This window comes from Calcarisporiella thermophila, assembly GCF_041956535.1.
Source record: "Calcarisporiella thermophila strain CBS 279.70 unplaced genomic scaffold VTP21scaffold_6, whole genome shotgun sequence".
NCBI classification, from domain to species: domain Eukaryota; kingdom Fungi; phylum Calcarisporiellomycota; class Calcarisporiellomycetes; order Calcarisporiellales; family Calcarisporiellaceae; genus Calcarisporiella; species Calcarisporiella thermophila.
In genome coordinates this window covers 623066-645568 of record NW_027192196.1, presented here as the reverse complement: position 1 = coordinate 645568, position 22503 = coordinate 623066, and the positions used below count along the sequence as shown (strand labels likewise).

The window sequence follows — 22503 nt, the reverse complement described above, 5'->3', positions numbered from 1 at the left end:
GAGTTTGACAAGTAATTTACATGCGATGGTTTTATTTTGTCTTCTCATGAAATGTTATCTACCCCGCCATCTAGACACAATAAACAAAATTCTCTAACACACTAGGGACCATGTGATCCAATAGGTAGCGGAGCCGGAGGAGGAGGCGGAAGGTGTGCACGGTGCGGATATACCCCGCAACCTCTGGAAGCCTCATGAATTTGAACGGCTAGTAGTGTACATTATCAACAGTAAATTTATTGGATCGGTCAAAAGCAGAAAAAATGAGCAACGTGATATGCTAATGAAAACTATTATAGTGTATGGTGTGTATGACGTACAGCAAAAGTATATAAAATGAGTGAATGCAAAATAGATAATCTTGTAGAAAAGAGTGGTAATTGCAAATAAATAGATGACAAAACTTCAAAAAGGAAAAGAATACTAAAGTATTCGATTGCTTGGTTTATCTAAGCTGCAGGGGCGCAATGGTGATAGAGCATCGCTCTTTCTTCGGAGGCCTCCAGGGTGGCCTCGAAGGAAATATCCTGAAGGCATGCCCGTGTCAACAGCCGGCGGAGTCGCTCGTGGCTAGAGCGGCATCCTCGTGTCGCTGCTCTCTGGAACCAGAAGATGGCTCCCTCCAAATCCACCGCACAGCCCAGCCCTTTCTCTAGGCAGTTGGCGTAATGGTACTGGGCCGGGAGGTGGTTTTGCTCGGCGGCCAACTTAAAGTATCGCAAGGCAAGCGCCAAGTTCTGCTCCACACCCAACCCCAGCTGTAGATGTCGGCCAAGCTTGTCCTGAGCCCGGGCGTGTCCTTGGGTTGCCGCTCGATTGTACCATTTAACGGCCTGAGCGTCGTCACGAGCAACGCCGATGCCCTGGCTAAAACAGTAGCCGAGATTGCAGGCTGCCCATGGATTGCCTTGCTTGGCGCTCTTTGTGTACCAGTAGACTGCTCGCTTTGGGTCCTTCTCTGCCCCAATCCCCTCTTCATAGCAGTAGCCGAGCGAGTTCTGGGCGAGGGCGTTCCCCTGCATGGCCGCACGAGTAAACCATTTCACCGCTTCTACGTCATCTTTCTCGACGCCGACCGCGTTTCGATAGCAGTAACCCAGGGAGAGCTCGGCGGGCGAGTGGCCATTATTGGCCGACAACCGATAGCATCTTACCGCCTCGCGCTCATCCTTATCAACGCCGATGCCGTTCTGGTAGCAGAATCCAAGCGAATGGTAGGCATAGATGTTGCCGCGCTCAGCGGAGCGGCGGTACCACTTCACCGCCTCCCGCTCGTCCCGCTCTACACCAATCGCATTTTGGTAGCAGAAGCCAAGATTATGCTGCGCTCGTGCGTGACCTTGCATTGCTGCGCGGCGGTACCAGTACACACCTTGCTCCGGGTCCCTCTCAACGCCGATGGCGTTTTGGTAGCAATAGCCGAGGTTGCATTGGCCCCATGGGTATCCGAGCTCTGCACTGCGACGATACCATTTCGCGGCTTCGATGGGATCGCGAGGGACTCCAATTCCATCCTCATACAAGTAGCCGAGCGAGTTCTGGGCGAAAGCGTTTCCAAGCTCGGCACTCTTGCGGTACCAATTCACCGCCTGCATGATGTCACGCTCCACTCCTACTCCCTCCTCATAGCAGTATCCGAGATTATACATGGCAACACTCTCTCCTTGCTCGGCTGCCTTTCGATACCACTTGATTGCTTCAGCTTCGTTTTTTTCCACACCGAAACTAAAGAAAGCAAGCAAAATCAGTACTCAAAAAGTATCATTGCTTTTCAATAGAAAAAACTTACCCTTCTCCGTAGCAATAACCAAGAGTTCCTTGTCCCCGGGGATTGCCCTGTTGGGCTGAGCTTTGATACCAGCGAAAAGCCTCTTTCTCGTTTCGCTCGACACAGACCCCATCGTGGTAGCAGACACCCAGGGCATATTGGGCAACCGGATGGGACTCCTCTACTGCTGCCTCAATAAGCCAGCTAATGGCGGAGCGTCCCTGGCGACGCACCAAATCCTGCAGATAGTCGGCCTCCACTCTATCGATGCGAACTCCGGGGCGGCCGTATCGTCTTAGGAAGGCTAGTCGAACCCGAGCGAGGCCACATCCTTGGGCGCTTGCCCGAAGATACTCTTCCACGGCCAGGCTGAAATTTCGCTCTACGCCAAGCCCAAATTCATAGCAAAATCCAAGGACTCCTCGAGCCAGCACATGACCAGCATCTGCAGCTTGCTTATAGTATTCAACCGCAACCTGTTCGTTTTTGGGATACTGGTCTCGACCGAACATGTAGGCTTGAGCTGTATGGAAGTGCCGGTGGGTCTCACGTGAGCACGGCATGTGGAGGTCAAGTAAAGAGCGACGGCGGATGGTATGGGTGCCCTCCGGCTTAGATGTGCGACGGCGAACTTCTCTGAGGGCTGAGAGCAGAGATTGCTTGCCAGAGTCTAGAAAGCTGTTTATGCTGTGTGATCTTTGTATCATTGTTTTATAGGGTGCAATGAAAAAAATGGCGCTAATAATACAATAGTACTAATGAATCTCTAGCCACCGGAAAGAAAAAGAGGGAGAGTGAATGAGCGGGAGAATGGATGTAAGGAATGGGGAAATATAGTGGGAAGGTCGGGGGGGGAATGGCTTGGTGATGGCGAAACAAAGAGTAGGGAGGGTGGAAAAATGAAGGAAAGGAAGTTGGAGGTGGAAAGTTAGCTTTTATAAAATCCTATGTTTTTCGAAACACTTAAGGCACTTGAAACAATTCCGAAGACACGGAGTCCATCCTCAAAAATTGCATTGGGTGTGTCGATGTTCTAGCACAATCAAATCTTGGTTCTTGTATCACGCTCGTTAGATTTCATTTCATAATGCTCATTATTTGACACAAAGAGATAATACAGAGCCAGAAAAGTGAGGTAGTTCAAAAACATTAAATTTTGGGAAAAATAGACAGGCGGGGAAAGACCAATGGCAGTGAGGGCGTGCGAAATTCCATCATAGTGAGAGTAATGTGCAGAAAAGAGTCAAACAGATGCTATGCCTAGTATTTTCCCCGTCCTGGGAAAGTTACCTCAAGCGATATAGACGATAGGGCAACACGCAGCCACTGGGGCATAGCCGTCTGTGGATGCGGATCTCCTTTAACCTGGTAGACGTGAAAGCCTGTCAGTTGCCGGTCTCAGGGAGATGAAAAATGAAATCGGCAAGGTACTCACAACGACAATGTTTTCCAAGCCCCGCATCCATCTTGCCACAAAATTACTGACGGCTCGCGAGGTCCGCTCGTCATCCGGGTTCTCTATCGAGAGCACGCGGCCCTCGAGGTCTATTCGGCTCGCTTGGCCCGCCACCAACCGAAAGTCCTTGGTGTGCAGCATGCCTATTTTCACGATGCCGTCTTCATCCGGAAGATGGATGCTGAAATCAACAGGCCCAGCCGAAATGCCTAGCTTGGAGTCCTGGTTGAAGATGACAGCCGTTGCCTGCATGGCAATGCCGCCTTTGGGGTGCTCCCCAGTGAACTTCACATCCTCGATGGTGACATTTGGAAGCCCGTTGAGGCCTATATTTGTAGGATGGGCATCCAAGTCAGAAACCATAAACCGACTCTCATCCTGTCCCCGTAGGCAAGCCTACCTTCAAACGCCACTTCTTTCTCTACCTGTACTTCTCGGAAACTTGCTAGCCATGTGTCCGCTGTTAGGGGGCCGCGGACCGTACGCACCACCTCCTTCTGGTGGATCAACTCTTGGACAAAGAGAGCAAGCGCATTCTCGTCCTGCACAGTAAAAGGTGAACTTACATTAAAGAAATTGGTCACGTTTTGCATCTCCACTTTGATCTCAGGCACAGGAAAATGCCCCAACACCAATGTTGAATTGTCCAGCACCTCGAGCGCCGACGATTTAACCCGAACGGTGGGCACAAGCCAGGTCAGTACACGACTCCATCCCGCAATACCATCATGACTAGTGTTCAGCCCGATCGATCCGGAAACACGTACCTGGAAGCCTCGTTCGCCCACCTCCCCTATGTTGGCGCCAGTGAATGAAAGCTCAAGGCCTTCGCGCATCACACGTTGTGCACCATTGGGCAGAAAATAGAGGGCAAGAATAGAGCAGCCGATGAATGTAAGGAGGAGAAAAACAATGATTCCAACGGTCCAGCCGCTGCCTCTATGGGATGATTCAATAATTTCCGAGCGTGGGCGTTTTGGGAGGAGCGGTGCACGCTCATTTGGATTTTGATCGTAAGCGTAATGTCTTGTTTGAAAACTTGATCCTTCACCTGGTTCATCTAATAGCGTTGATCTCTCTGGTTGTTCCATTCTTATTAAGTATCTAGTAGCGGGATATAATGAATGTTGGCGGAAATGACGGTTTGATTCTTGCAAGATTCTAAAAAGACTATAAATTAAGATCTTATTCGAGCAAGGAATCAATCTTAAACAAGCCACCCAACTCAAGAATTAAAGGGATATGAAATAGTAGGGACGTGACGTTTATAGAGGAAAGGAACAGGAGCATATTTTATATATAGGTGGAAATAATAAAAAATGGTAAAAAATAAAACAAGATAGGCATATATATATATATATAAGGATGAGGGCAAGATACCGGAATAAATAGAGCGTGTAGAGTTGTAAAATACACTTAAGCATCGCCCTCGGGAGGCAACCCATCATCGATTTTTCTCCTGAAAAGCGTAATTTCCTGCTGCTTGAAATAACGCCGATTCTCCTCGTCGACCAGCACAAGATTAAGGTAGTAGCGGGTGGAGAATTTCTTGTTCACGTCACGGAAAGTGGGTGTCAGCTCATAGCCGCCAAGGAAGAGGCGAATTGGTATCGTCTCGCCTAAGTTTATGAGAGTCAATCAGCATCGACGGTATCGGCAGGCAGAAAATCTGAGCACTTACCACGAACCGGTGCACCATCCATTATCTCGCTCTTGGTAATCGTTTCACTCTCATTGTACTGATTGGGTGCTATAGTAAGAAGTGTTAACAGAGAATGGACATAGACAATGGACAGCTATCGAACCTGAGCCTGTAGTTTCACGGCGTATAATAGAGAGCTCCATGTGCTTGATCTTGATGCGCACTAGCAGGAAATAAATTTTTCCAACAATGACATCTTTCAGGTGGTATCTAACGCAGCGAAGGTCAATAGAACGAGAGCTGGACAAGACACAGGGTCATTCGGATGGACTTACTTCGACTTGTTGTATTCGAACTCGATATGCAGACAATCCTCGATCCCAACCTCCATCTTGATCGAGGTGTTGTTATCGGCGGGTATCTTGTAGTTGTATACCCATATGTCGCGCTCGTTTACAATGTCGGACAGACGTTTAGATATGGTCACTCGCACAAAATATCTTTAATTTCGGGAGAAATATATTAAAGAGAGTGGGGCCGACATGTATCCTCGGGCTGCTATTACCTGAGCTTGACATTAATACCAAAATAGCTTTCATACTGCTTCTCCACATTCTTAAACTCAAAGTCATAAGAGGTCGTCTGGCGCATTTCGCCCGGCTCAGCTAATTCTTGGACCAGCGATGTGAACTCATAGTGTGTGCCACGATCGTAGAACATTTCTGACAAAATCAAAAGAGAAAAAAAAAAAGGCCATGAAGTAATCAATTTCACTTTAACCCCCAAAGTAATGACTTATTACCAATCGTTCCGACAAATTCAATCTTAATTCCATTGTGCTCCAACTTCTTTCCATCTCTTACTCGCACGGTCACACGACCCGCAACCGTCTCTCCGTCCAGAAAGAGTGGAATTTTCTGCCGACGATCCTTGTCGATTTTAACCTCGACCATTTTGCGCGCCTCTTCGTCTTTGAAACCTATCTCGACATCGACCGGCGTCGAGAGACCAAATATACTCTAGATGGCATTTTAGTCATAAGGGGGAAAGCCAAGAACATCGAATTAGTGAGTTGAGGACTGATTGCGCTAAAATGGATGTGAGAAACTTACTGCCATGGCCATTATGATCTATTCTTTGATTAGATTGGTCTCTGCGACAATTAAATGCGTGGTATAAAGGGACAAGAAAATAGGGGCGAGGTGAAGAAATAGAAAATGGAATATCGATGGAAAACCGTGCGCAACGGTTGGCTTTGAATTATTTAGCAGTTAAAATCCAACTTATTCCCTCTAATTTACGTGTTTTTTTTTTACTAAGAGTTAAAGACAAAGGTAGAGTATATTTTTTGATTAATCAATTACCTTCGATATCTTCCTTGCTTCTCGGGTCTGTTTTCCATCACACTCCAAAAGATGATCGCTTACACAACACCATTTTTCTTGAAATTGATTTCTTCCAATCAATTGTGGTTTGAATTAACCCTTTTGATAGAAGAGATCAATTCTTTTCAATGAGAGCAAGGATAGAACAGAGATCTGATGGAGCCAAATATATAAATCCCGAATGAAGAGACAGAAGGCGAATATGACACAAAGCTACGCTCGATTTGTCTCTACAAATTGAAGCTGCCTGATTATAACATTATACATATTGTGTAATTAGACTGACGGGATCTCTATTTCTTTTATTAGCCATACAGGAAAAATGGGTGTTATTTCACAGCCTCGTCGACTTCTACGATCGACATCTGCCCGAATCGTTCCAATATCTCGTACATATTGTCTTTTTCGCGAGATTCTTCCAATTTCTCAACTGATCTTGCATGGTCCAAGTTAATATCCCCCTTCTCACCGCCGATAATCGTTTCCCTCATCTCCCTCTCTGTCAATTTCCCCTTTATCTCCTTAATCTCTTGCTGATGCTGTCGTGTAATTTTGCGCTCCTCAATCCCCAGTAGAACCATGTACACAGTGTGACGGTGGGCGTGAGATAGGTGCAGCTTTAGAGAAAGCCGAACATGGTCAAAGAGGCGTAGCTGCACGACACGTCCACCTATATGCAACTGGATGGCATTTGGGGAATGGGCTACTTGGAGGTCTTCGAGGAATGTGGATTCTTCGAATGAAAGATTAGAGGTCGAAGATTTACGGACGCGTTTGAGAAATATAGATATTTACCATCCTCTAGCTTGCCCGATATAATTGACTGTGGGACAATCACGTTCCCATCCTTGTCCTTGATGTATACGGGCCCTTTAATTCCAAACCGTGGCACATATACCAAGAAGCCATTCTCGCGGATCTCCGAGATGATCCCGCTCTCCACCACAGGGCCGATCTTGGACTGATTACAAGGTAGTTTCAGGACAAGTTCGACGATATACTTTTGGCTTGATGTCACTTACCTGTTGGAGAACATACAGAGCCTGGAAAAGCTCGGTGGAATCCTAAAGGTTGAAAAAATAGGATGTAGTGTCTATCATTTTTTAAAATAAAATAATTAAGCTCCTCACCTTTTGAGCGAATTTCGACTCTCTTGTCTTTCGATTCAGATGGTTGCATAGCTCATTTAGCCGCGCGCTCTGATGCCTCTGACCTAAGGTGTTAGTATCAGAGTTTCCTTGCCTTTCGCAGTCCAACAACTGCCGGTGGACGACCAAGTCTGCATATCTTCGAATGGGTGACTATATGCCAAATAAAAAGAGAAAATAAAAGATCAAAACCATACTCTACATCGAATACCGAATAGGCAACTAACGGTGAAATGAGTATAAAAATCTAATGCCAATCCGTAATGTCTATATTCCTCCACCCCGTAGGCACCTGACGAGATATACCCTGCCTCGGACATGGCCATAGTGGCCATCGACTTAAGCAGCCATACAAATTCTTTGTCTCCAGCACTGGATACTGCACATCTTGCGAGAGACTCGGCAAGCGCTTTGTTCGAACTAACGTCAAATTCAATACCCTAAGGAGTGAAAAGGAAATTAGCGGCTTTTTTGTTTTCTCAGGTTAATCGAGCAAACTACCCTGCTCTGAGCAGCGAGCTCTAATCTTCGAAAATGGGAGCGGATAGGAGGAGGGTGTCTTCTTAATAGGGCGGAATCATGTAAGCCGCTGTAAATGCGGTAGGCGACAGAGGCATTTGCAAGAACCATCGCCTCTTCGACCAACTTATGCACAAGGAGGGGCTGCTTGGGAGGTGGAATGAAGAAGCTCGTTAGGGATCAATATCATTACTGTACAAACAAAAGCGTAAGAAATCTAATATAGTGCAAATGAAGTTAAAGGATATTGATGTCGGCAATCCCGTGTTCGGTAGTAAACTTGAATTCGACTTCGGTGCTCTCAAGTTCAAGGGCGCCCTTTTCAAACCTTCGTTTCTGTTAAAAAAAGGGGAGAGGAGGAGGAGGAGGAGGAGGAGGAGGAAATAAAATGAGGTAAAAGAATGGATGACGAAACTGAAAGCTCGTCTAAACTCACCCGTATTTTGGTTAGAATATTTGAGAGTTGTTTAATACTTTTTCGCAGCCTTTGTGCTAGATCAGGAGCTTCACGCAAGACATACAATTGAGTTTAGCGATTAGAGCCAGAAATACATCCTAATAGAAGTTCATCACCCACCAATCCCATCCACATCTTTATCGTCAAGGAGCAGCTGTGCTTCCCTGTATTCCATCTCTCTGGCTGATCTGATCACAGTTCGACCGAACCAAGTTTCCAAAATTCGCCCTTCCTGGTCCATGTTCCATATTACCGACACTAAAAATATCTCCAGCTTCAACCAAAGAAAAAATCGTTTACATATCTAATTTTGAGCAGATACCTGCATATCGGTCTCGGTTTCCTCGCAGAGAACATACTCGCTCACTCAGCACGGACGGAAGCATATCAAAGCGTCGATCCGCCAAATAAACCGTAGTACCCCTTGGGAATAAGAGTTATTTTCTCAGCTCAATAAAATTTTAAATTAAATCTACCTGGACCGGGCTTCTAGATCCGTATTGCTATTCTCATGAACAAAAAAGCTCACATCAGCAATATGCACCCCGAGTTCTATTACACCACCCTCGAGCTCTCGTATAGAAAGGGCATCTAAAAATAGTGAAGTGAGCCAGCCGGTTATACATCCAACCACGATTAGCTGAAGCAGTCATCCCACCATCGATATCCTGACAGTTCGGCGGATCAATGCTGGTTTGAAAGAAATAGATTTAATGGCTCAAGTACCAGCGTAGTGAATCAACAAGAACTCACCTAAAAATCAGATGTGTGGATCTTAAGTCTCTCCTTCTCTCGACCTCATCCTTCAATCAAAGTAGATTGGGTGAATCGTTTACTATGAGCTAAATAGCTAGCGAAGAGAGAAGAACTTACCTGATCAGGTAGCCATGGCGTTTCCTCCGTGTCCACCGGCATCTCCCGCAATGAAGCCTCTGAAAAGCCAGAAATAGCCTGCGACACTCCAATTTCGTGTTCAACAAGGATAGCTTGGATTTCGGTATCAAGTTGATGGATGGGCCCAAGACTTCGAACATAATGACCATTTGGATACTGGGAATTAGCAGGCCTAAACACTTATGCATGTAGGATGAATGATGCCGTTTTAAACAGACTAAATTATATCGAAGAGGTACTGACCAGCTATCAATTCGAACAACAATGCGTTGGCCGACTATGGAATTGACATTGCGATGTCTGATTCGAACTTTCGGGATGATGGATAAACTGACAAAAAATAGGACTGAATTCACTCAAACAGCATAAGCAAAGAAACCAAATCACTTACAGTGGAACAGCGAGATGAAATGAGCCGCCCTGCTCGATGTCATCCTCTTGTATGGTGGCAACGTAGGCGCGCCAGTTACGAGACAATATGCCAACAACTCTTCCTGTAGGAAGAGATTCTGTTGAATCCCAAGAGATGGCTTCCTCGGAATCTTTACACAGCGATACCCGGGTAGTGAGGATTTTCGAGTATTTAACACATATAGTCAAAATGAGAACTCCTACCGTCCACTCCTTGAGCTGAATGCATCTCATATGAGATTTGAGTAACCCCCGTCGCTTTTAAACGCTCGGAAAGTAGCTCCACCACCACCAAATCACCGTGCACTATGTCCAAGTTCTTTGTTAGTGTAACATTTTGCCAGCGCAATCGGAGGCAGCACAATTACCGGCTCGATTGCGGTTTTGATTCCCAATAATGATGATGTCTGAGCCTAAGCGGGACCCGCAGTTAACTAGTGCCTCATCACGGTGATTAGAGTTGACACGAAGGATTCCCTGGTGGTATCTCCCGGACTTGATGCCCGACTCGAGTTCTTCCGTGGTTTTGTACTATCTCCCCGTGATATTGTATTAGTAGGATCCTCAAAATTAGGATGCAACCAAAAATAGGTACCTCTTCAAAGTCAGTTGCAGCGCCCTTTTCATTTGCCTTTCCACCAATCTTAATCACACCTAAATCCTCCTCGAATATGGCATCCTTGAGTGAATCCATCAAGTTATGCAGGGTAGAATGTTGCGGCCAAAACTCGGAAAGATAATCGGGCAAAGAGTAGACATGTATGCCCGGCGTTTCTCCCACCAATGTTAGATCCGCTTGTTGAAACTGCGTTAAAAATTTTCTTTATAGATTCATATCCGCTTACTTGTAGAAAAGTGAAATATGCAATACCTGTTCTGAAAGAATAATAATTGGGATCTGGTTCCTTAAATGGAGTCGATACCAGCTAGCCACTTTACAGATAGCTAATGGAGAGAAAGGGTGCAATTATAGTTACAGTCACCATTGAAAAAAAAAACTAGGTTGCCCAAACCTCACCTCTCCAATCTCGGTTCTTTATCTCCTCACCTGGAAACCGCTCGATATGGGTGTGGGCAAAATTTTCATTGGAGAAGAGGACAGTGTGCTTCTGAGGTTCTGAGACTAATTGCCGCAGCCGGCGACACGTACGATGTTTATCATATTGTAGAAGCTGGAAGAGAAGCAAAGGAATCAGTCATATACCCATAGAGGAAATAGAGGACATTGGGCTACCCTCTCAATAACTGTTTGGGTGATAATTATATTTTTTAATTCTTCGTACTCGAGAATCTCCGAATACCGACCGGCAACCTGATTGTGTGCAGGGATGTGAAGTATAATGGAGAAGTTGGATGAATGGTCGCGTTTTCAATTTTCATTTCAAACATATAACCAACCGAGATATCCGGAATGATATAATGAATGGCATCGGGTGAGAGCACCCCGGATTCGGTCGGCAATCTCTTATAGCAGGGTGGCAACTCGGGGCAACATTTTGACAAACAAGGAATGTCATCTCGAATATATCCTAATGACCATCGTCAATTAAAGACTCCAAACGAGGATATATCTACTGCTACACCTACTCTCTCTAACATGTTTTACTATTGCATTTCGTGTTTTTCGAAAAAAGGAATTCTCAGATCGCGCAAGCATTGTTAGAGTGTCCTATATATTCGAAGAGCTAATAGCGCTTGAACACCAACTTCAAGAAGCGCGTGACTGCGAAATCTCAAATGGTCAGAATGGAGTTAAGATACCAATGTCCTTTATTATGAAATGTTCGATGAAGTTTTCTTTTGCCGTTCTCGACGAAATGCCTCGTGATCCTCTATCCAGACAGCTAGTTCAGGCTCATCCAAATCCTCCTGTGGGGCCGGGTATGTATTTAATCTCTCAAGGAGATTTTTTACTGTGTCTTTCTCGAGGTTATATGCACTCGCCAACTTTTCCACGCCGAGGGATCGCTGCTCGAGCAGTTGACGGAGAGCCGAGACAGTGAGCCTGTCCCGCTGCTCTGCCGATTCCTCCTCTCTCTTTTGGCGGTTGCGCACAATGTTCAAGAGTTTAGATGACTAAATACAAAAAAAAGCGCTCACCATTATGAGAGGTACGATCTATCGTAAGAGGTGCTGCGAAATAAAGATAACAAACCTGCGCCCTACTGATGGTTGGATTATGTACCTGAACTTGACCAATTTTGGCGAGATTTTCTAGAAATTGAGGATCCACATTTTCCTGCTGAATGCTTTCGTCTTTCGTCTCTACATATAACATTACATATTGCATAGAACCAATTAGAATTACAAACTAGAGGGCCAGCCTCATTTCAACGACGAGTAGGCTACGCAGTCAAAAGTATCGTACCTTGTGCAAGGGCTTTCTCGCTCACTCTTGAATCTAACGTTGCTCTATGTGACTCTTGTGGAGAAGGCGTGGCAGGATTTTCTCGCACGCGCTGAAGTGGTTCTGGTTTTGGCCCGCGCGGGAATTGACGAGCCGCGTGCTTGGATGCACTTGCGCCCATAGCTGATAACTTTTTGGTTTGCAAATAAATTACTAGAAAGAGATATCGCTATGACTGCTTTTGCATTTGCTTGATTAGTAGTTGAATTGTGGCTGGAGTGCGTTGTATAGAGATCATTAAGTCGTCTTATATCAAAAAAATCGGCTCTGTTACAGTATTGAGAATGGATAAGGATGGCTTTCAGCTGAGCAGGCCAAGACTATTCTCTTGATGTAGGATTACACTAGACTTCTGCTTTCAAAGAGGGCATTAGTGTCATAATTGAAATGATGCTATATTTGCTCCCTCCCTCAATACTTCCATCGTTTCAGGCGGAATTTCGGCTGTGGCCTTGAGCCAAATTTACAGCGAAGCGAGGGCCTCCATTTCGAGAGAATTTCTTGGGGACCAAAGCAGTCCCTTCGGCCGTAATTTTTGAAATCCATGTACGCGTCATCTTTGTTTTATGACGCAAACTCGACTACTTGACCTTTTTGTCGTCTCCCTTGTTTCGCGTCTTCGCTTGTTTAACTGCAATTTTCATAGCTGATCCAATTTAATTCACAAAATGGCTCGGAGATATGATGCCCGCACAACCATCTTCTCACCCGAAGGTTAGGATTGCTTTCTTGACACCGGATTATAATAGGTAGATAGTGTCCCCTTGATCTTATGAATCTTCTCTTTCTATTCTCTCGATCCAGGTCGGCTCTATCAGGTCGAATATGCTATGGAGGCGATTTCACATGCCGGCACTGTCCTTGGAATCCTCGCCAAGGATGGCATTGCCTTGGCGGCAGAAAAGAAAGTAACCGGGAAGCTGTTAGAGCAATCGATCACGAGTGAGAAGATCTACGTGCTGAATGAGTGGGTTATCTGCACTTCCTCACCAAAGACCTCTAAAAACAACTAAAGTCCCTTCCCATCTATGTTTTAATTTAGCAATATGATTTGCGGAGTGGCGGGTATTACTGCGGATGCCAACATCCTTATTGCTCAAGCCCGTGTTCATGCACAGCGATATCTCTACACCTATAATGAGGAGATCCCTTGCGAGCAGCTGGTACAGCGGCTGTGCGATGTCAAGCAGGGCTATACACAATACGGTGGTCTGCGTCCCTTCGGTGTTTCATTTATCTATGCCGGCTGGGACACTCAATACGGCTTCCAGCTCTACCACTCGGATCCGTCAGGCAACTATGGCGGCTGGAAAGCAACATGCATTGGCGCCAACAACGCAAGTGCACAAAGCATCCTCAAGCAGGACTATAAGGACGATATGACACTGCAGGAGGCCTGCTCCTTGGCCGTTAAAGTGCTGAGCAAGACGATGGACAGCACATCGCTTAACAACGAGAAGCTGGAGTTTGCAACCATTCGTCTGGTGGAGGGCAAGATTCATCACCACATCTTCACCGCCGGGGAAATCGACTCCCTCTTGAAGGAGAACGAGGTCGGAGGAGAAAAGGTTGAATAAACTTTTCGACCACCAGAAATAAATAAATCACAGCTGCTTTTCATTTTTCTTTATCCCTCTTCTTTCTCTTCCTCTCTCTCTCTTTCTTTCTTCTTTCTTTTGTCATCCTCCTCCTTTTCTTTGTTTGCTTTTATTGAATTTTATTATTTTCTGTTGGATGAAACGATGGATTTTCTCTCCCTTGTATGATTTTTTTTTTATAAAGATAAAGATCTCCCTTGTTGGCCATAAAGAGAGCGAGAAAAGCAAAGATATGTATTCTAGTGCAAAGACGGGTCTCGATACAACTAACAGCACAACAGTATAGAACAGACACAAAAACAGGGTCCGAGAGGCACTCTAGATAGAACCGGTCACAGTTTAGAAGGCGCCTGTATCTTGTTCGCCTTCAAGAAGCCGAGCACTTTCTCCACCCCACCCGCCTTCTTAAACACCTCCTCCATTTTCTGGGCCAGCATCAAATCGCCAGCAATTTTCGCTTTCCCCGACACGATCGCCCCCCAACCTGTCAGCCCACCGGTGATGAAATTGAGCAGATCAGAGTCCTCGATTTCGATCAACACCACCGGTAAGGAGTCCGCGTTCTGCCGCTCGGCGTCTGGAGGAATCTGCTGTGGAATCGCGGGGCGCTGCGAGGATATCACGGGGGGCTTCTCTTGACCTAAAATGGAGCGATAGCGCATAGAAATAGGGCTTAGCCAATAAACACTGATTGAGAGCGGAAGAGAACGAGATGAATTACCTTGGAAGAGCAGATACCTAGACACATTGGACGATATGATTTGAGATGAAAAATATAAAAATAAAATCAAGACATGTTAGCACTGTTGGATACAAGACAATAATAGACGAGTATCTCTAGCAACGACCGGCCATTAAGATGCACTCGCTGAGCATGCAATATTCATGCTAGAGGAAGCTGCCGAGATCAGGCGGACAAAAAAATAGGGAGGGAATCATACCATTCAGCCTTGGGTTCGCCCTTCTTTTTCACCGTAACTATGAAGTAGCCTTTCAGATTGCCACAGAGCCGAGGGTTCTTTTCCAGCTCCCGCTGCAGCTCCGGGAAGAGAATGGTGGCATTCAGCGGGCGTTCGCGTCGTTTCCTGATGAGATTACGAGCCATTTCCGATAGATATAATTCTTGATAGGTCCGAGGACGAATTGCTAGTGAATAGACTGAGAAGATCTCCACGCAAAAATTTAGAACGCTTGTGATACTTATTGCGGACCGCACACATGTGATTTGGTTTCCCCGGAGAGCAGTCACGAACTCTACCCAAGATCGCTTTTGTTCGCGAACAAACTGAAATTTTATTCTACCTGAATGGAACTGGAACTGGAACTGACTGAACACAGAAGACGTATTGAGAGTGTTAATGAAATGGAAAAAAAAATAAAGACATCTGCCGTCTGGGTTGAAAAAAAAAAAGGAAAACAATCATCAAGTGAGAATTTGACTAGTTTACAATGAGCACTCACTCGCCACTTTGAAATATATAGAGGAAAATAAAAAATAAAAAATCAAATAAAAACGAGAGCACGTATTGTTCTCTCACGGTATCTACACAAATTAAAAAAGGGAGGGAAAAAGAAAATTATAAGGCACACTTAACATAATAAAAAGAATGCATTTTTCAGTGATTGATTTTCAGTTGAAAGGATAAATGCAACTTGAGATAACGAGGATCTCGAAAAAAAAACTACTCCTTCACCGAAGAGAGTGGCTTGGAGCTCATGAATGCACCATTGAGGACAAGGAGAGAGCGGTGGGTGGGGGGAGAGAGTGTGAGAGAGAGTGAGAGAACGAGTCCAAGGATGAGTCGACGATATACATTTACTGAAACCCTCATGAGTTTAGAAGTGCATAGCCAGCGTGCAACTTCTCGAGCTGAAGCTGGGGACCCCCGCGGGACGCAATAACTCGATGGTGATGGGCGTTTCGTCGTTGAGTTGCTCGATAGTGCCTTTGTCGACACGCACTGTCAAGCCCTGGCTCGTGTAGCGCATCACTTGCCCGACCAGAAATGCATCGAACTCGAATTTTTCGGCAATTTTGGCAATCAAGTCCTCCAGGCTAATTTGGTGCAGATAGATGGCCCGATACTGTACTTCCTTGGGGCGCTTGACAAACAGACACAACACTAGACCATTGGAAACGCCAAGAGGCGCAACGTTATTTTTCGTGTTCAGCAAAGCAGAAAAACCGCGGCAACAGATGACAAACCTTTCTTGCGCTTCTTCACCGGGACGTAGGTGGGGTCGTAGTCCAGCGGTTCCGCCTCCAGGGCCGAGAACTTGCGGCGCCGAACCAGCGAGGGCACCGGCTCAAAGTCACCCTCTCCATCCTCTTCCGCGACCTCTTGCGCCATCTCGGAAATGTCTAGGCCGTACTCGTCGTCCATCACGTCGGCCAACTCGTCGGGCGTGTACCCAACCAACAAAGTGTGCTGCGAGCCCAAGTAGGTGGTGGGCATGGGGGCATCGGCCTCCTTCATTTTCTTCATCTGCTTCTTGATCTGCGCAAGATCGTCCTTGTGCTTGCGGCATGCGCCCTTATCCCGGAAGAGCTTCACGCGGCAGTAGCACGCCTCGGACGTGTGCGGAACTCCCTCCACGCGGTTCGACACGTGGAGGCGCAGGGGGATGCCCTTGACCCCCTTGATCATGGAGAAGTCGGTGGAGAGGCAGTTGAAGCGCAGCTGCACGTGGGCCCCCTGCGCGGCGTTCCACTGGAAGCGCACGCGGTCGAAGCCCAGCTGCTCGAAGTTGTAAGCGTTGACCGCCGAAGCCGTCTCCGCCTCGATCACACGCGAGGTCGAATGATGCAGTTTAAGCCACATGCGCCAGAGGGTACTCTGCTTGGCCTGATCACGAGGCTCGTGGAACATGAGGCGGACCGTGCAGGTGACGTCGCCGGCATAGTCCGAGCTCTGGAGGAAGAGGGTGTAGTTTTGGCTCTTGTTCAGGTAGGTCATCGTCGCCTCGTCTGGCCGGGTGGAGATGGCGGTTCTTGCATCGAGGCGGGCGATGTAGCGGAGGGTGCTGGGGATGTGACTGCTGGGGGCGTGAGGATTAGACGACCGCGATCCATGGTCGGTTTTAACGAGAAGCTTACCTGCTGGCCAAAGAGATGCCTTCGTTCGATTCCCTCGATGCGTCCGGCTCCAGGTCGCGGCCGTTCAGCGTGGGGGACTCGCTGAAGAATGTGCGTGTCTGGTGGAAATCAGTTGGGCTTGCCGTGAGCGGGGTGACGGGGCTGGCGAGACCTCCAGGGGGCGAGGCTATACCCAAGGGGGGGAGGCTATAGCCCGAGGACGTGAAGGGATGGTTCAGGAGAGAGCTGTCGACGATGTTCTGCCCCTTCCCAGGATCATTCACGTAATGACTAATCATTGCAAATAGGAGCGGTCAGTCGACATTGGATTAGCAAACATGATGACCAAAAGCAACTCAACTCGTCAAGTCGGGAGTGGGGATAGCCATACTGCCCAAAGTGGGCCTGAGAATGAGTGGAGAAATGCTGGGCCGATGAGAGTGACATGATGCCCAAGCTAAGCGGAGCGGCAGGGGGGAGAGAGGAAGGCAAACATACAAGAGGTTAGTGATCGCTTGCGACAGGGAGCAGAGGAGGCGCGACGTACCCAGGCTCAGAAGGAGCAAACTGCATAATAAATAATAATAATAAAGATAAGGATAAAGATAAAGATAGATAGAATAAATAGAGGAGAGCGGCGCGAGAAGCTGGGGAATGGCGAGGAGGGGGGGAGTAGTTTTTTTATAAGCGAGGCCGGGCGGCGCGGGTGGAGGGGGAGGAGGAGCAGAGAATATGAAAATGAACACTAGGGGAAAAAAAAACGGAGGGCGACAAGTTATATAAAACCGGAAAGACAGATCAAAAAGGTAGCGGCGCGCGCGTCAACGAGCAGAGAACCATTAGGAGCCGGCCTCCCTCTCCCGCTCTGTCTGAAAACGTGAATTATGAAAAAGGATCAAATTTAGATTAGGGTTTGTTAGTTGTTGTTGTATGGCCCAATCTGGCGCGCGCGCGCGGATTGGCCCGCCGCCCAATATGGACTTATGGATCTGGATTAGAGTTACAATAAAGCCATCTTTTGCTGTCTCTTATTTCCGCAATCTAAGTTTGCTGCGACAGAGTTTCTTGACCGTTTGTTCCGTTTCACACTTTCCCCGCTAGGAAATGGTTATATTGCTGCCGGGAGCGGTTGGAAATGGCATTATCGACGACGCGTGGCTGTGACTTTCTTCTGGCACGCGAAACGGTGGGGCACCATTTGGGTCCAAATGAAAGTGCCACGATGCCTTCCGATGGAAGTGTGCGCTTCCCAGCCCCAGGATGAGCCGTCCTGCCCGGCCGACCCCTCCTCCACCTCGCCGCCTCCACGGGCGTGCGGCTGGGCCGGAGGTCTAGGGGGGAGGCTCGCGACTTGGCGAGGGTAGATGAGGTGGCCTCTTCACGATGGCCATGGCGGACCGGGCTCATGTGCAAAATGACTTATAAGTCCTAATGGCCTGAGCTTATCGGGCATGGGAAGTGGCCCCATTAGCGGCGCCGGATGACAACAGAACAGGCTAACCTTTGCGTCATTTGCTGATGCGTGCTCGGCAGCGCACCCTCCCACGTCCCCGTAGCTCGGCCAACTTACACAAGACGCGCAAGTGTCACCAAGCTTGCTCGGCTTTTGCTTGGGCTTGGGCACAACCACGCTTTCTATCTCGAACCGTCGTTGTGCTCTGGCTTTTCGATTCTTCCGAGCCGTCCACTTTCTTCCCCTTTGGGCAGGCTCCCTCTCCTCCCTCCAGGAAAGTCAAACCAAATGTCACAGTCTGCATTTTTCGACATCTTCCCACCCTTATTTCTCTCCTTGCTGGCGCATGAGCCAACCTTCCTTATTTGCGCTGGGGCATGGTGTCACCCCTCTTCAGCACTAGCACTTGAAAAAAAAGAAGTCCAAAATTCTATACACGTAAAACAAAATAGAGTACCGAAGCTGAAGCGCAAAACAAACAATGGGAAAAAAGTTTTAACATAGTTTCTTGCAACTTTATCTTCGTCCTCTCCCCCGCTCCCCCTCCCCCACCAACCAATATAAGCGCAGAGAGATAAAATAAACAAGGTGTCAGAAAAAAGAAGTAGTATGAATTCAGAGAGCATGTTGCTATTCCTTGGTCAAAAATGACGGATCCCTCACTTTCCTCCCAATCACGGCATACCACTCCTCAAACACTTTCAATGGTATATAGCTGCCAGCATTCAGAGCGCCGATGACCGGGGTTCCGGGAGGGAGCACGCTTGTCGCGTAGCTTGTGATGTAGTCGTAGAGATGCTGCAGGATCTTCTGAACCGCCACTCCAACTTCCCCCGCCTTGGGGCCCAGCAACGACGACTGCTGGAAGACAGAAAGCGCTCCGGTTTGGGGCTGAGCCTGCGACTGCTGTTGTGCTTGAATCTGGGCCTGAACTTGCTCCTCGGGCTCCACGGAAATGCCAAGCGTCGCGGAAATAGGCTCACTGCTCTCCATGGCCATATCGCCCGAGACATCTGATTTGGCATTGCTAGTCCCGCGAAGGCGAAAGATAGCACTCGGTTTTTCATTAGAGATCCTAAAGAGAGGGGGGGGGGGTGAGATTTTATGCCGTGGTTAATGCATCCAATCCATTTCCTTCGAGGGAGAGGCCATGCCTATTCATTCGATGCCCTCTCTTCTTGGAACTAGCTTGCTTACATTCCTAGCAGCTGCCACGGCTTGTTTGGCCATTGGAAGTGCACAGTGGCCGCAAAGCCGGGCTTGAACGGGATCGTGCCCAGCAAGAACACCACAATGTGATTGATGTTGGCGGCATCGCTCAATTCAAACACGAATTTGTTCGCGTCTACCTGCTGGATATTGGTTTGTACCTATAAACATACATACCAACGAGAAAGAGGTCGTGAGCCGATGCGTGCTCTTGGAGATTGCCATCGGGACACAGCAAATCGTGGAGGATGGACTTACTAGGCGGCCAGCGACAATGAGTCCAAACATATGGGCAGGGGGAAGTCCAAGTCGGTTTATTTACAGAAGCAGAACAGAATGGAGCTAACAATTGAGATAGACTGTTGTGTTAGGAGAGCGTGCGCTGAAGGGGAAATTTTTTCGTCGAAGTTTCGCGAAAAATCGAACAAGCTCTCTTCTGAGAATCCAGTCACATAATTTCCCCCTCTCCAAAAGCGTTTCCAAGAGGAATGATGATGGTTAAGCTTGGCCGGAAAATAGAAACATATAGAGTTGCCCATTGACTGCGCAAGTGCAGGCATAGCATGGAAGGAGTTTCTAGAGAGTTTAACCTCCTGGGAGGCCAGAATTGCCAATCCCCGATAACTCTATCAATAAATCTTTCGTTTTTCTATAGGATGGTTTTTGTTTCCCTTTCAGGACACGACAACTTGTGTCCTGTTGGTTTATTTTTTCTATAGGATAGAGTCGGTAAAACCCCTCGCATCAATAAAACCGGTATTGTAAATCAAAATTGAAATTGCTTGCGACGCCTTTTTTAAGAGTCTTTCTGGATTTCCCAGGGTTCTGTTGGTTCCATCTTGAGTTCACGCATGTTGACTACAAGCATGCAAGCCATCGATCATAGCGTGGCAAAACTTATCCGAAGAAACTTCCACAACTGGCTCATGTGTATTAGACTTTTAAAAAGAAACGAATATTATGGTAGATTACATATTGAAGAAGAAGAAGAAGAAGAAGAAAGGAATAAACCAATAACACCAAATACCTAACAACGTAGAAATATACCGTTTATACATAAACAAACAAACGCGACTAAAAACGACTCAGAGAGGGCGCAGAAAAAAAAGGCGGATTAAAGAAATATATGTTCTAATGATGCATCTTAGATATGTTTATATAAACACATTCCGTGTGTATAGTGTAGGAGGAAGAGATGAAATAAAAAAAATAGCGGTTTCAGAGAGAGGAGGAAGGAGGCGAGATCCTCATACTGTCCCAGTGTGGTGGTCCAATCGCTCCTCTTGGCGATGGTTGTAGTCAAAGCCGCTCGCTTCCGGATGGGAATCGCATCGGTTGGATAGCTCAGAGCGCACAACCTGTAAATCGTCCCCATGATTCCCAAAAGAGGATAGTGAGTCTAGTGTTCTATCAAACGTCGTGGATGGGGTTAATATGGGAGGAGGGTGTGAAGGCGCGGGTGAGTCTCCATTCGATGGGCTCGGCGTGCGTGGCGCATTTTCCAGTTGGAACCGGTCGGAGGGTAGGATGGGATCGCTCCCATCGTGATGGCTGCTGTGGCTATCTCGTTGATCTACAGTAGACACCTCAGGACCAAAATCGTCGCTCGACGAGTTTTCCAAGTCCACCAGATCGGAAAGATGGTGGTTGTATTTATTGTGTTCGGGGAGAGAGGGTGGTTTAGTGGACGCAATGATATGCATGGGGGGAAGAACGCTGAAAATCTGCTCGCATTCATCCGACGTCGTATACGAGTTAAATGGGTTGAATCCAGTGGCGATCATCTGAGAAACAATAAGAAAGCGAGAGTGTTAAAACGAACGCATGTCCATGTGTCACAATGAGAGCAATGCATACCGGCTCGAGTTGTTGATCGGCAAGCCCTTTGTTGGCAACACGCTCATAGATATCCACTTCGGCTCGAATAACGGTGGTGGCTAGCGAGAGCGTCGTGTCGAGGTGGTCCTGTTCCAGCTTGAGAACATGCTTGTAATATTCGCATTTCAACTGGTCTAGTTCATTGACTTGCTGGGTGAGCTCTCGCAGTGCACTCCTAAATTGAATCAGGTCTGATGGCATAGAATGGATGGTTAGAGACGAAGGTCAGGAAAGCCGGGAGCAGTGTGGAAACTCGCCTCGTTGCCTCTGTCGCCCGCTGCGAAAATTCTTCGCCTCTGTCCTCTTGATTTTCTCGCTCATCTCTCGCATCTTTTTGTCATACGCTTCTTGGTTTTGCTTTGGTTAACAGAAGAGATCAAAGCCATTTAAGTACATAGGCTCAAGGCTGGGGAATATCGAGGGATAGCTACCTTTATTTCCTTCTTATGGCGCTCAATATTCTCGATCAGGGGTACCTCAAAGTGTTTGTAAATTGCCTCACTCTACAATAGCATAAAGGAATGATAAGTAACTCAATAGAATGGGATGCAAGCTGGAAGAGAGGATATCCACCAAGATCTGCTGATGGTTCGATATCAAGAAGTGAAATGCACCGGCAGCATGAAGGCCCGCACCTAAAATGCAAATCGCTCAACGTCACTTCAAGCAAGGTCATCTCTTCAAGAACTCTCAGCCTACCCGCTTCCAAAGCGCCCTTACTCCTTGCGACATTTTCCAGAGCACAACCAAAATCGGCGGCCGCCTGTGCCAGAGCTGCCATCTGCGTGCGATAATGCTTGGCAGCCTGAATCAGCTCTTCGTAGGAATCGGCTGAGGCACGGAGATCTTTGCGTGTCAGCACGACGGGGACATCGGGGAGGTCTGCGATATTGGTGGCAGTGGTGTTGGTGGTGAGGAAAGAGGAGGTGGGCGAAGGGGGACGAATCGAGGGAGAATAGACCGACATTGTCTAAAAGTGTCTTTACAATCTTGGCTGCTCTGATAATCTAAGCGTATATAGAGATCTTAGCGCCCACACATTCGCTCACACTCTTGTCAATGCACACGCTATATTTTGCGCTTTTTATTTTTCAACAAGTCGATCCTATACGCGATGAAGCTTTTCGCCTGTGCGGGCTTTCAAACTGCTATATTTATCAAAAATTCTTTACCTCAAGCTCTCGTTCCAACCATGGACGATT

At 47.2% G+C, this 22503-nt stretch overlaps 11 protein-coding genes across 11 annotated transcripts; 1 reads left to right on the top strand and 10 right to left on the bottom strand.

Annotated features, from left to right (window-relative positions):
• Nucleotides 1-449: 449 nt before the first annotated feature.
• On the bottom strand, nt 450-2475 carry VTP21DRAFT_9986 (uncharacterized protein; the record flags this gene model as incomplete). Its single annotated transcript, XM_069400992.1, has 2 exons — nt 450-1725; nt 1790-2475. 2 exons carry the CDS (start codon nt 2473-2475, stop codon nt 450-452), a joined length of 1962 nt encoding a protein of 653 aa, XP_069253712.1.
• Nucleotides 2476-3028: 553 nt separating this feature from the next.
• Nucleotides 3029-4315, bottom strand: VTP21DRAFT_9985 (uncharacterized protein; the record flags this gene model as incomplete). The annotated part of the gene is made up of 3 exons (XM_069400991.1): nt 3029-3133; nt 3204-3550; nt 3625-4315. 3 exons carry the CDS (start codon nt 4313-4315, stop codon nt 3029-3031), a joined length of 1143 nt encoding a protein of 380 aa, XP_069253711.1.
• A 325-nt stretch (nt 4316-4640) lies between these two features.
• VTP21DRAFT_9984 (uncharacterized protein) lies at nt 4641-5990 on the bottom strand (the record flags this gene model as incomplete). Its single annotated transcript, XM_069400990.1, has 7 exons — nt 4641-4843; nt 4906-4974; nt 5030-5136; nt 5202-5366; nt 5432-5588; nt 5669-5885; nt 5979-5990. 7 exons carry the CDS (start codon nt 5988-5990, stop codon nt 4641-4643), a joined length of 930 nt encoding a protein of 309 aa, XP_069253710.1.
• A 590-nt stretch (nt 5991-6580) lies between these two features.
• Nucleotides 6581-11337, bottom strand: VTP21DRAFT_9983 (uncharacterized protein; the record flags this gene model as incomplete). Its single annotated transcript, XM_069400989.1, has 24 exons — nt 6581-6984; nt 7047-7212; nt 7274-7315; nt 7382-7552; nt 7627-7839; nt 7901-8073; nt 8167-8254; nt 8355-8422; nt 8496-8633; nt 8698-8798; nt 8852-8966; nt 9034-9065; nt 9129-9178; nt 9249-9441; nt 9513-9599; nt 9661-9811; nt 9885-9986; nt 10049-10211; nt 10276-10485; nt 10552-10625; nt 10699-10852; nt 10915-10992; nt 11079-11209; nt 11268-11337. The coding sequence occupies 24 exons, from the start codon at nt 11335-11337 to the stop codon at nt 6581-6583; spliced, it is 3174 nt and encodes a 1057-aa protein (XP_069253709.1).
• A 116-nt stretch (nt 11338-11453) lies between these two features.
• On the bottom strand, nt 11454-12208 carry VTP21DRAFT_9982 (uncharacterized protein; the record flags this gene model as incomplete). Its single annotated transcript, XM_069400988.1, has 3 exons — nt 11454-11756; nt 11836-11945; nt 12049-12208. 3 exons carry the CDS (start codon nt 12206-12208, stop codon nt 11454-11456), a joined length of 573 nt encoding a protein of 190 aa, XP_069253708.1.
• Nucleotides 12209-12755: 547 nt separating this feature from the next.
• Nucleotides 12756-13664, top strand: VTP21DRAFT_9981 (uncharacterized protein; the record flags this gene model as incomplete). The annotated part of the gene is made up of 3 exons (XM_069400987.1): nt 12756-12801; nt 12892-13054; nt 13130-13664. 3 exons carry the CDS (start codon nt 12756-12758, stop codon nt 13662-13664), a joined length of 744 nt encoding a protein of 247 aa, XP_069253707.1.
• Nucleotides 13665-14017: 353 nt separating this feature from the next.
• VTP21DRAFT_9980 (uncharacterized protein) lies at nt 14018-14790 on the bottom strand (the record flags this gene model as incomplete). Its single annotated transcript, XM_069400986.1, has 3 exons — nt 14018-14325; nt 14407-14423; nt 14627-14790. The coding sequence occupies 3 exons, from the start codon at nt 14788-14790 to the stop codon at nt 14018-14020; spliced, it is 489 nt and encodes a 162-aa protein (XP_069253706.1).
• A 731-nt stretch (nt 14791-15521) lies between these two features.
• VTP21DRAFT_9979 (uncharacterized protein) lies at nt 15522-17334 on the bottom strand (the record flags this gene model as incomplete). Its single annotated transcript, XM_069400984.1, has 5 exons — nt 15522-15808; nt 15892-16721; nt 16783-17052; nt 17123-17218; nt 17309-17334. The coding sequence occupies 5 exons, from the start codon at nt 17332-17334 to the stop codon at nt 15522-15524; spliced, it is 1509 nt and encodes a 502-aa protein (XP_069253705.1).
• A 510-nt stretch (nt 17335-17844) lies between these two features.
• VTP21DRAFT_9978 (uncharacterized protein) lies at nt 17845-18168 on the bottom strand (the record flags this gene model as incomplete). The annotated part of the gene is made up of 1 exon (XM_069400983.1): nt 17845-18168. The coding sequence occupies one exon, from the start codon at nt 18166-18168 to the stop codon at nt 17845-17847; it is 324 nt and encodes a 107-aa protein (XP_069253704.1).
• Nucleotides 18169-18844: 676 nt separating this feature from the next.
• Nucleotides 18845-19711, bottom strand: VTP21DRAFT_9977 (uncharacterized protein; the record flags this gene model as incomplete). Its single annotated transcript, XM_069400982.1, has 3 exons — nt 18845-19289; nt 19412-19584; nt 19682-19711. The coding sequence occupies 3 exons, from the start codon at nt 19709-19711 to the stop codon at nt 18845-18847; spliced, it is 648 nt and encodes a 215-aa protein (XP_069253703.1).
• A 959-nt stretch (nt 19712-20670) lies between these two features.
• Nucleotides 20671-22268, bottom strand: VTP21DRAFT_9976 (uncharacterized protein; the record flags this gene model as incomplete). Its single annotated transcript, XM_069400981.1, has 6 exons — nt 20671-21207; nt 21281-21492; nt 21559-21658; nt 21733-21804; nt 21875-21936; nt 22001-22268. The coding sequence occupies 6 exons, from the start codon at nt 22266-22268 to the stop codon at nt 20671-20673; spliced, it is 1251 nt and encodes a 416-aa protein (XP_069253702.1).
• Nucleotides 22269-22503: the final 235 nt, after the last annotated feature.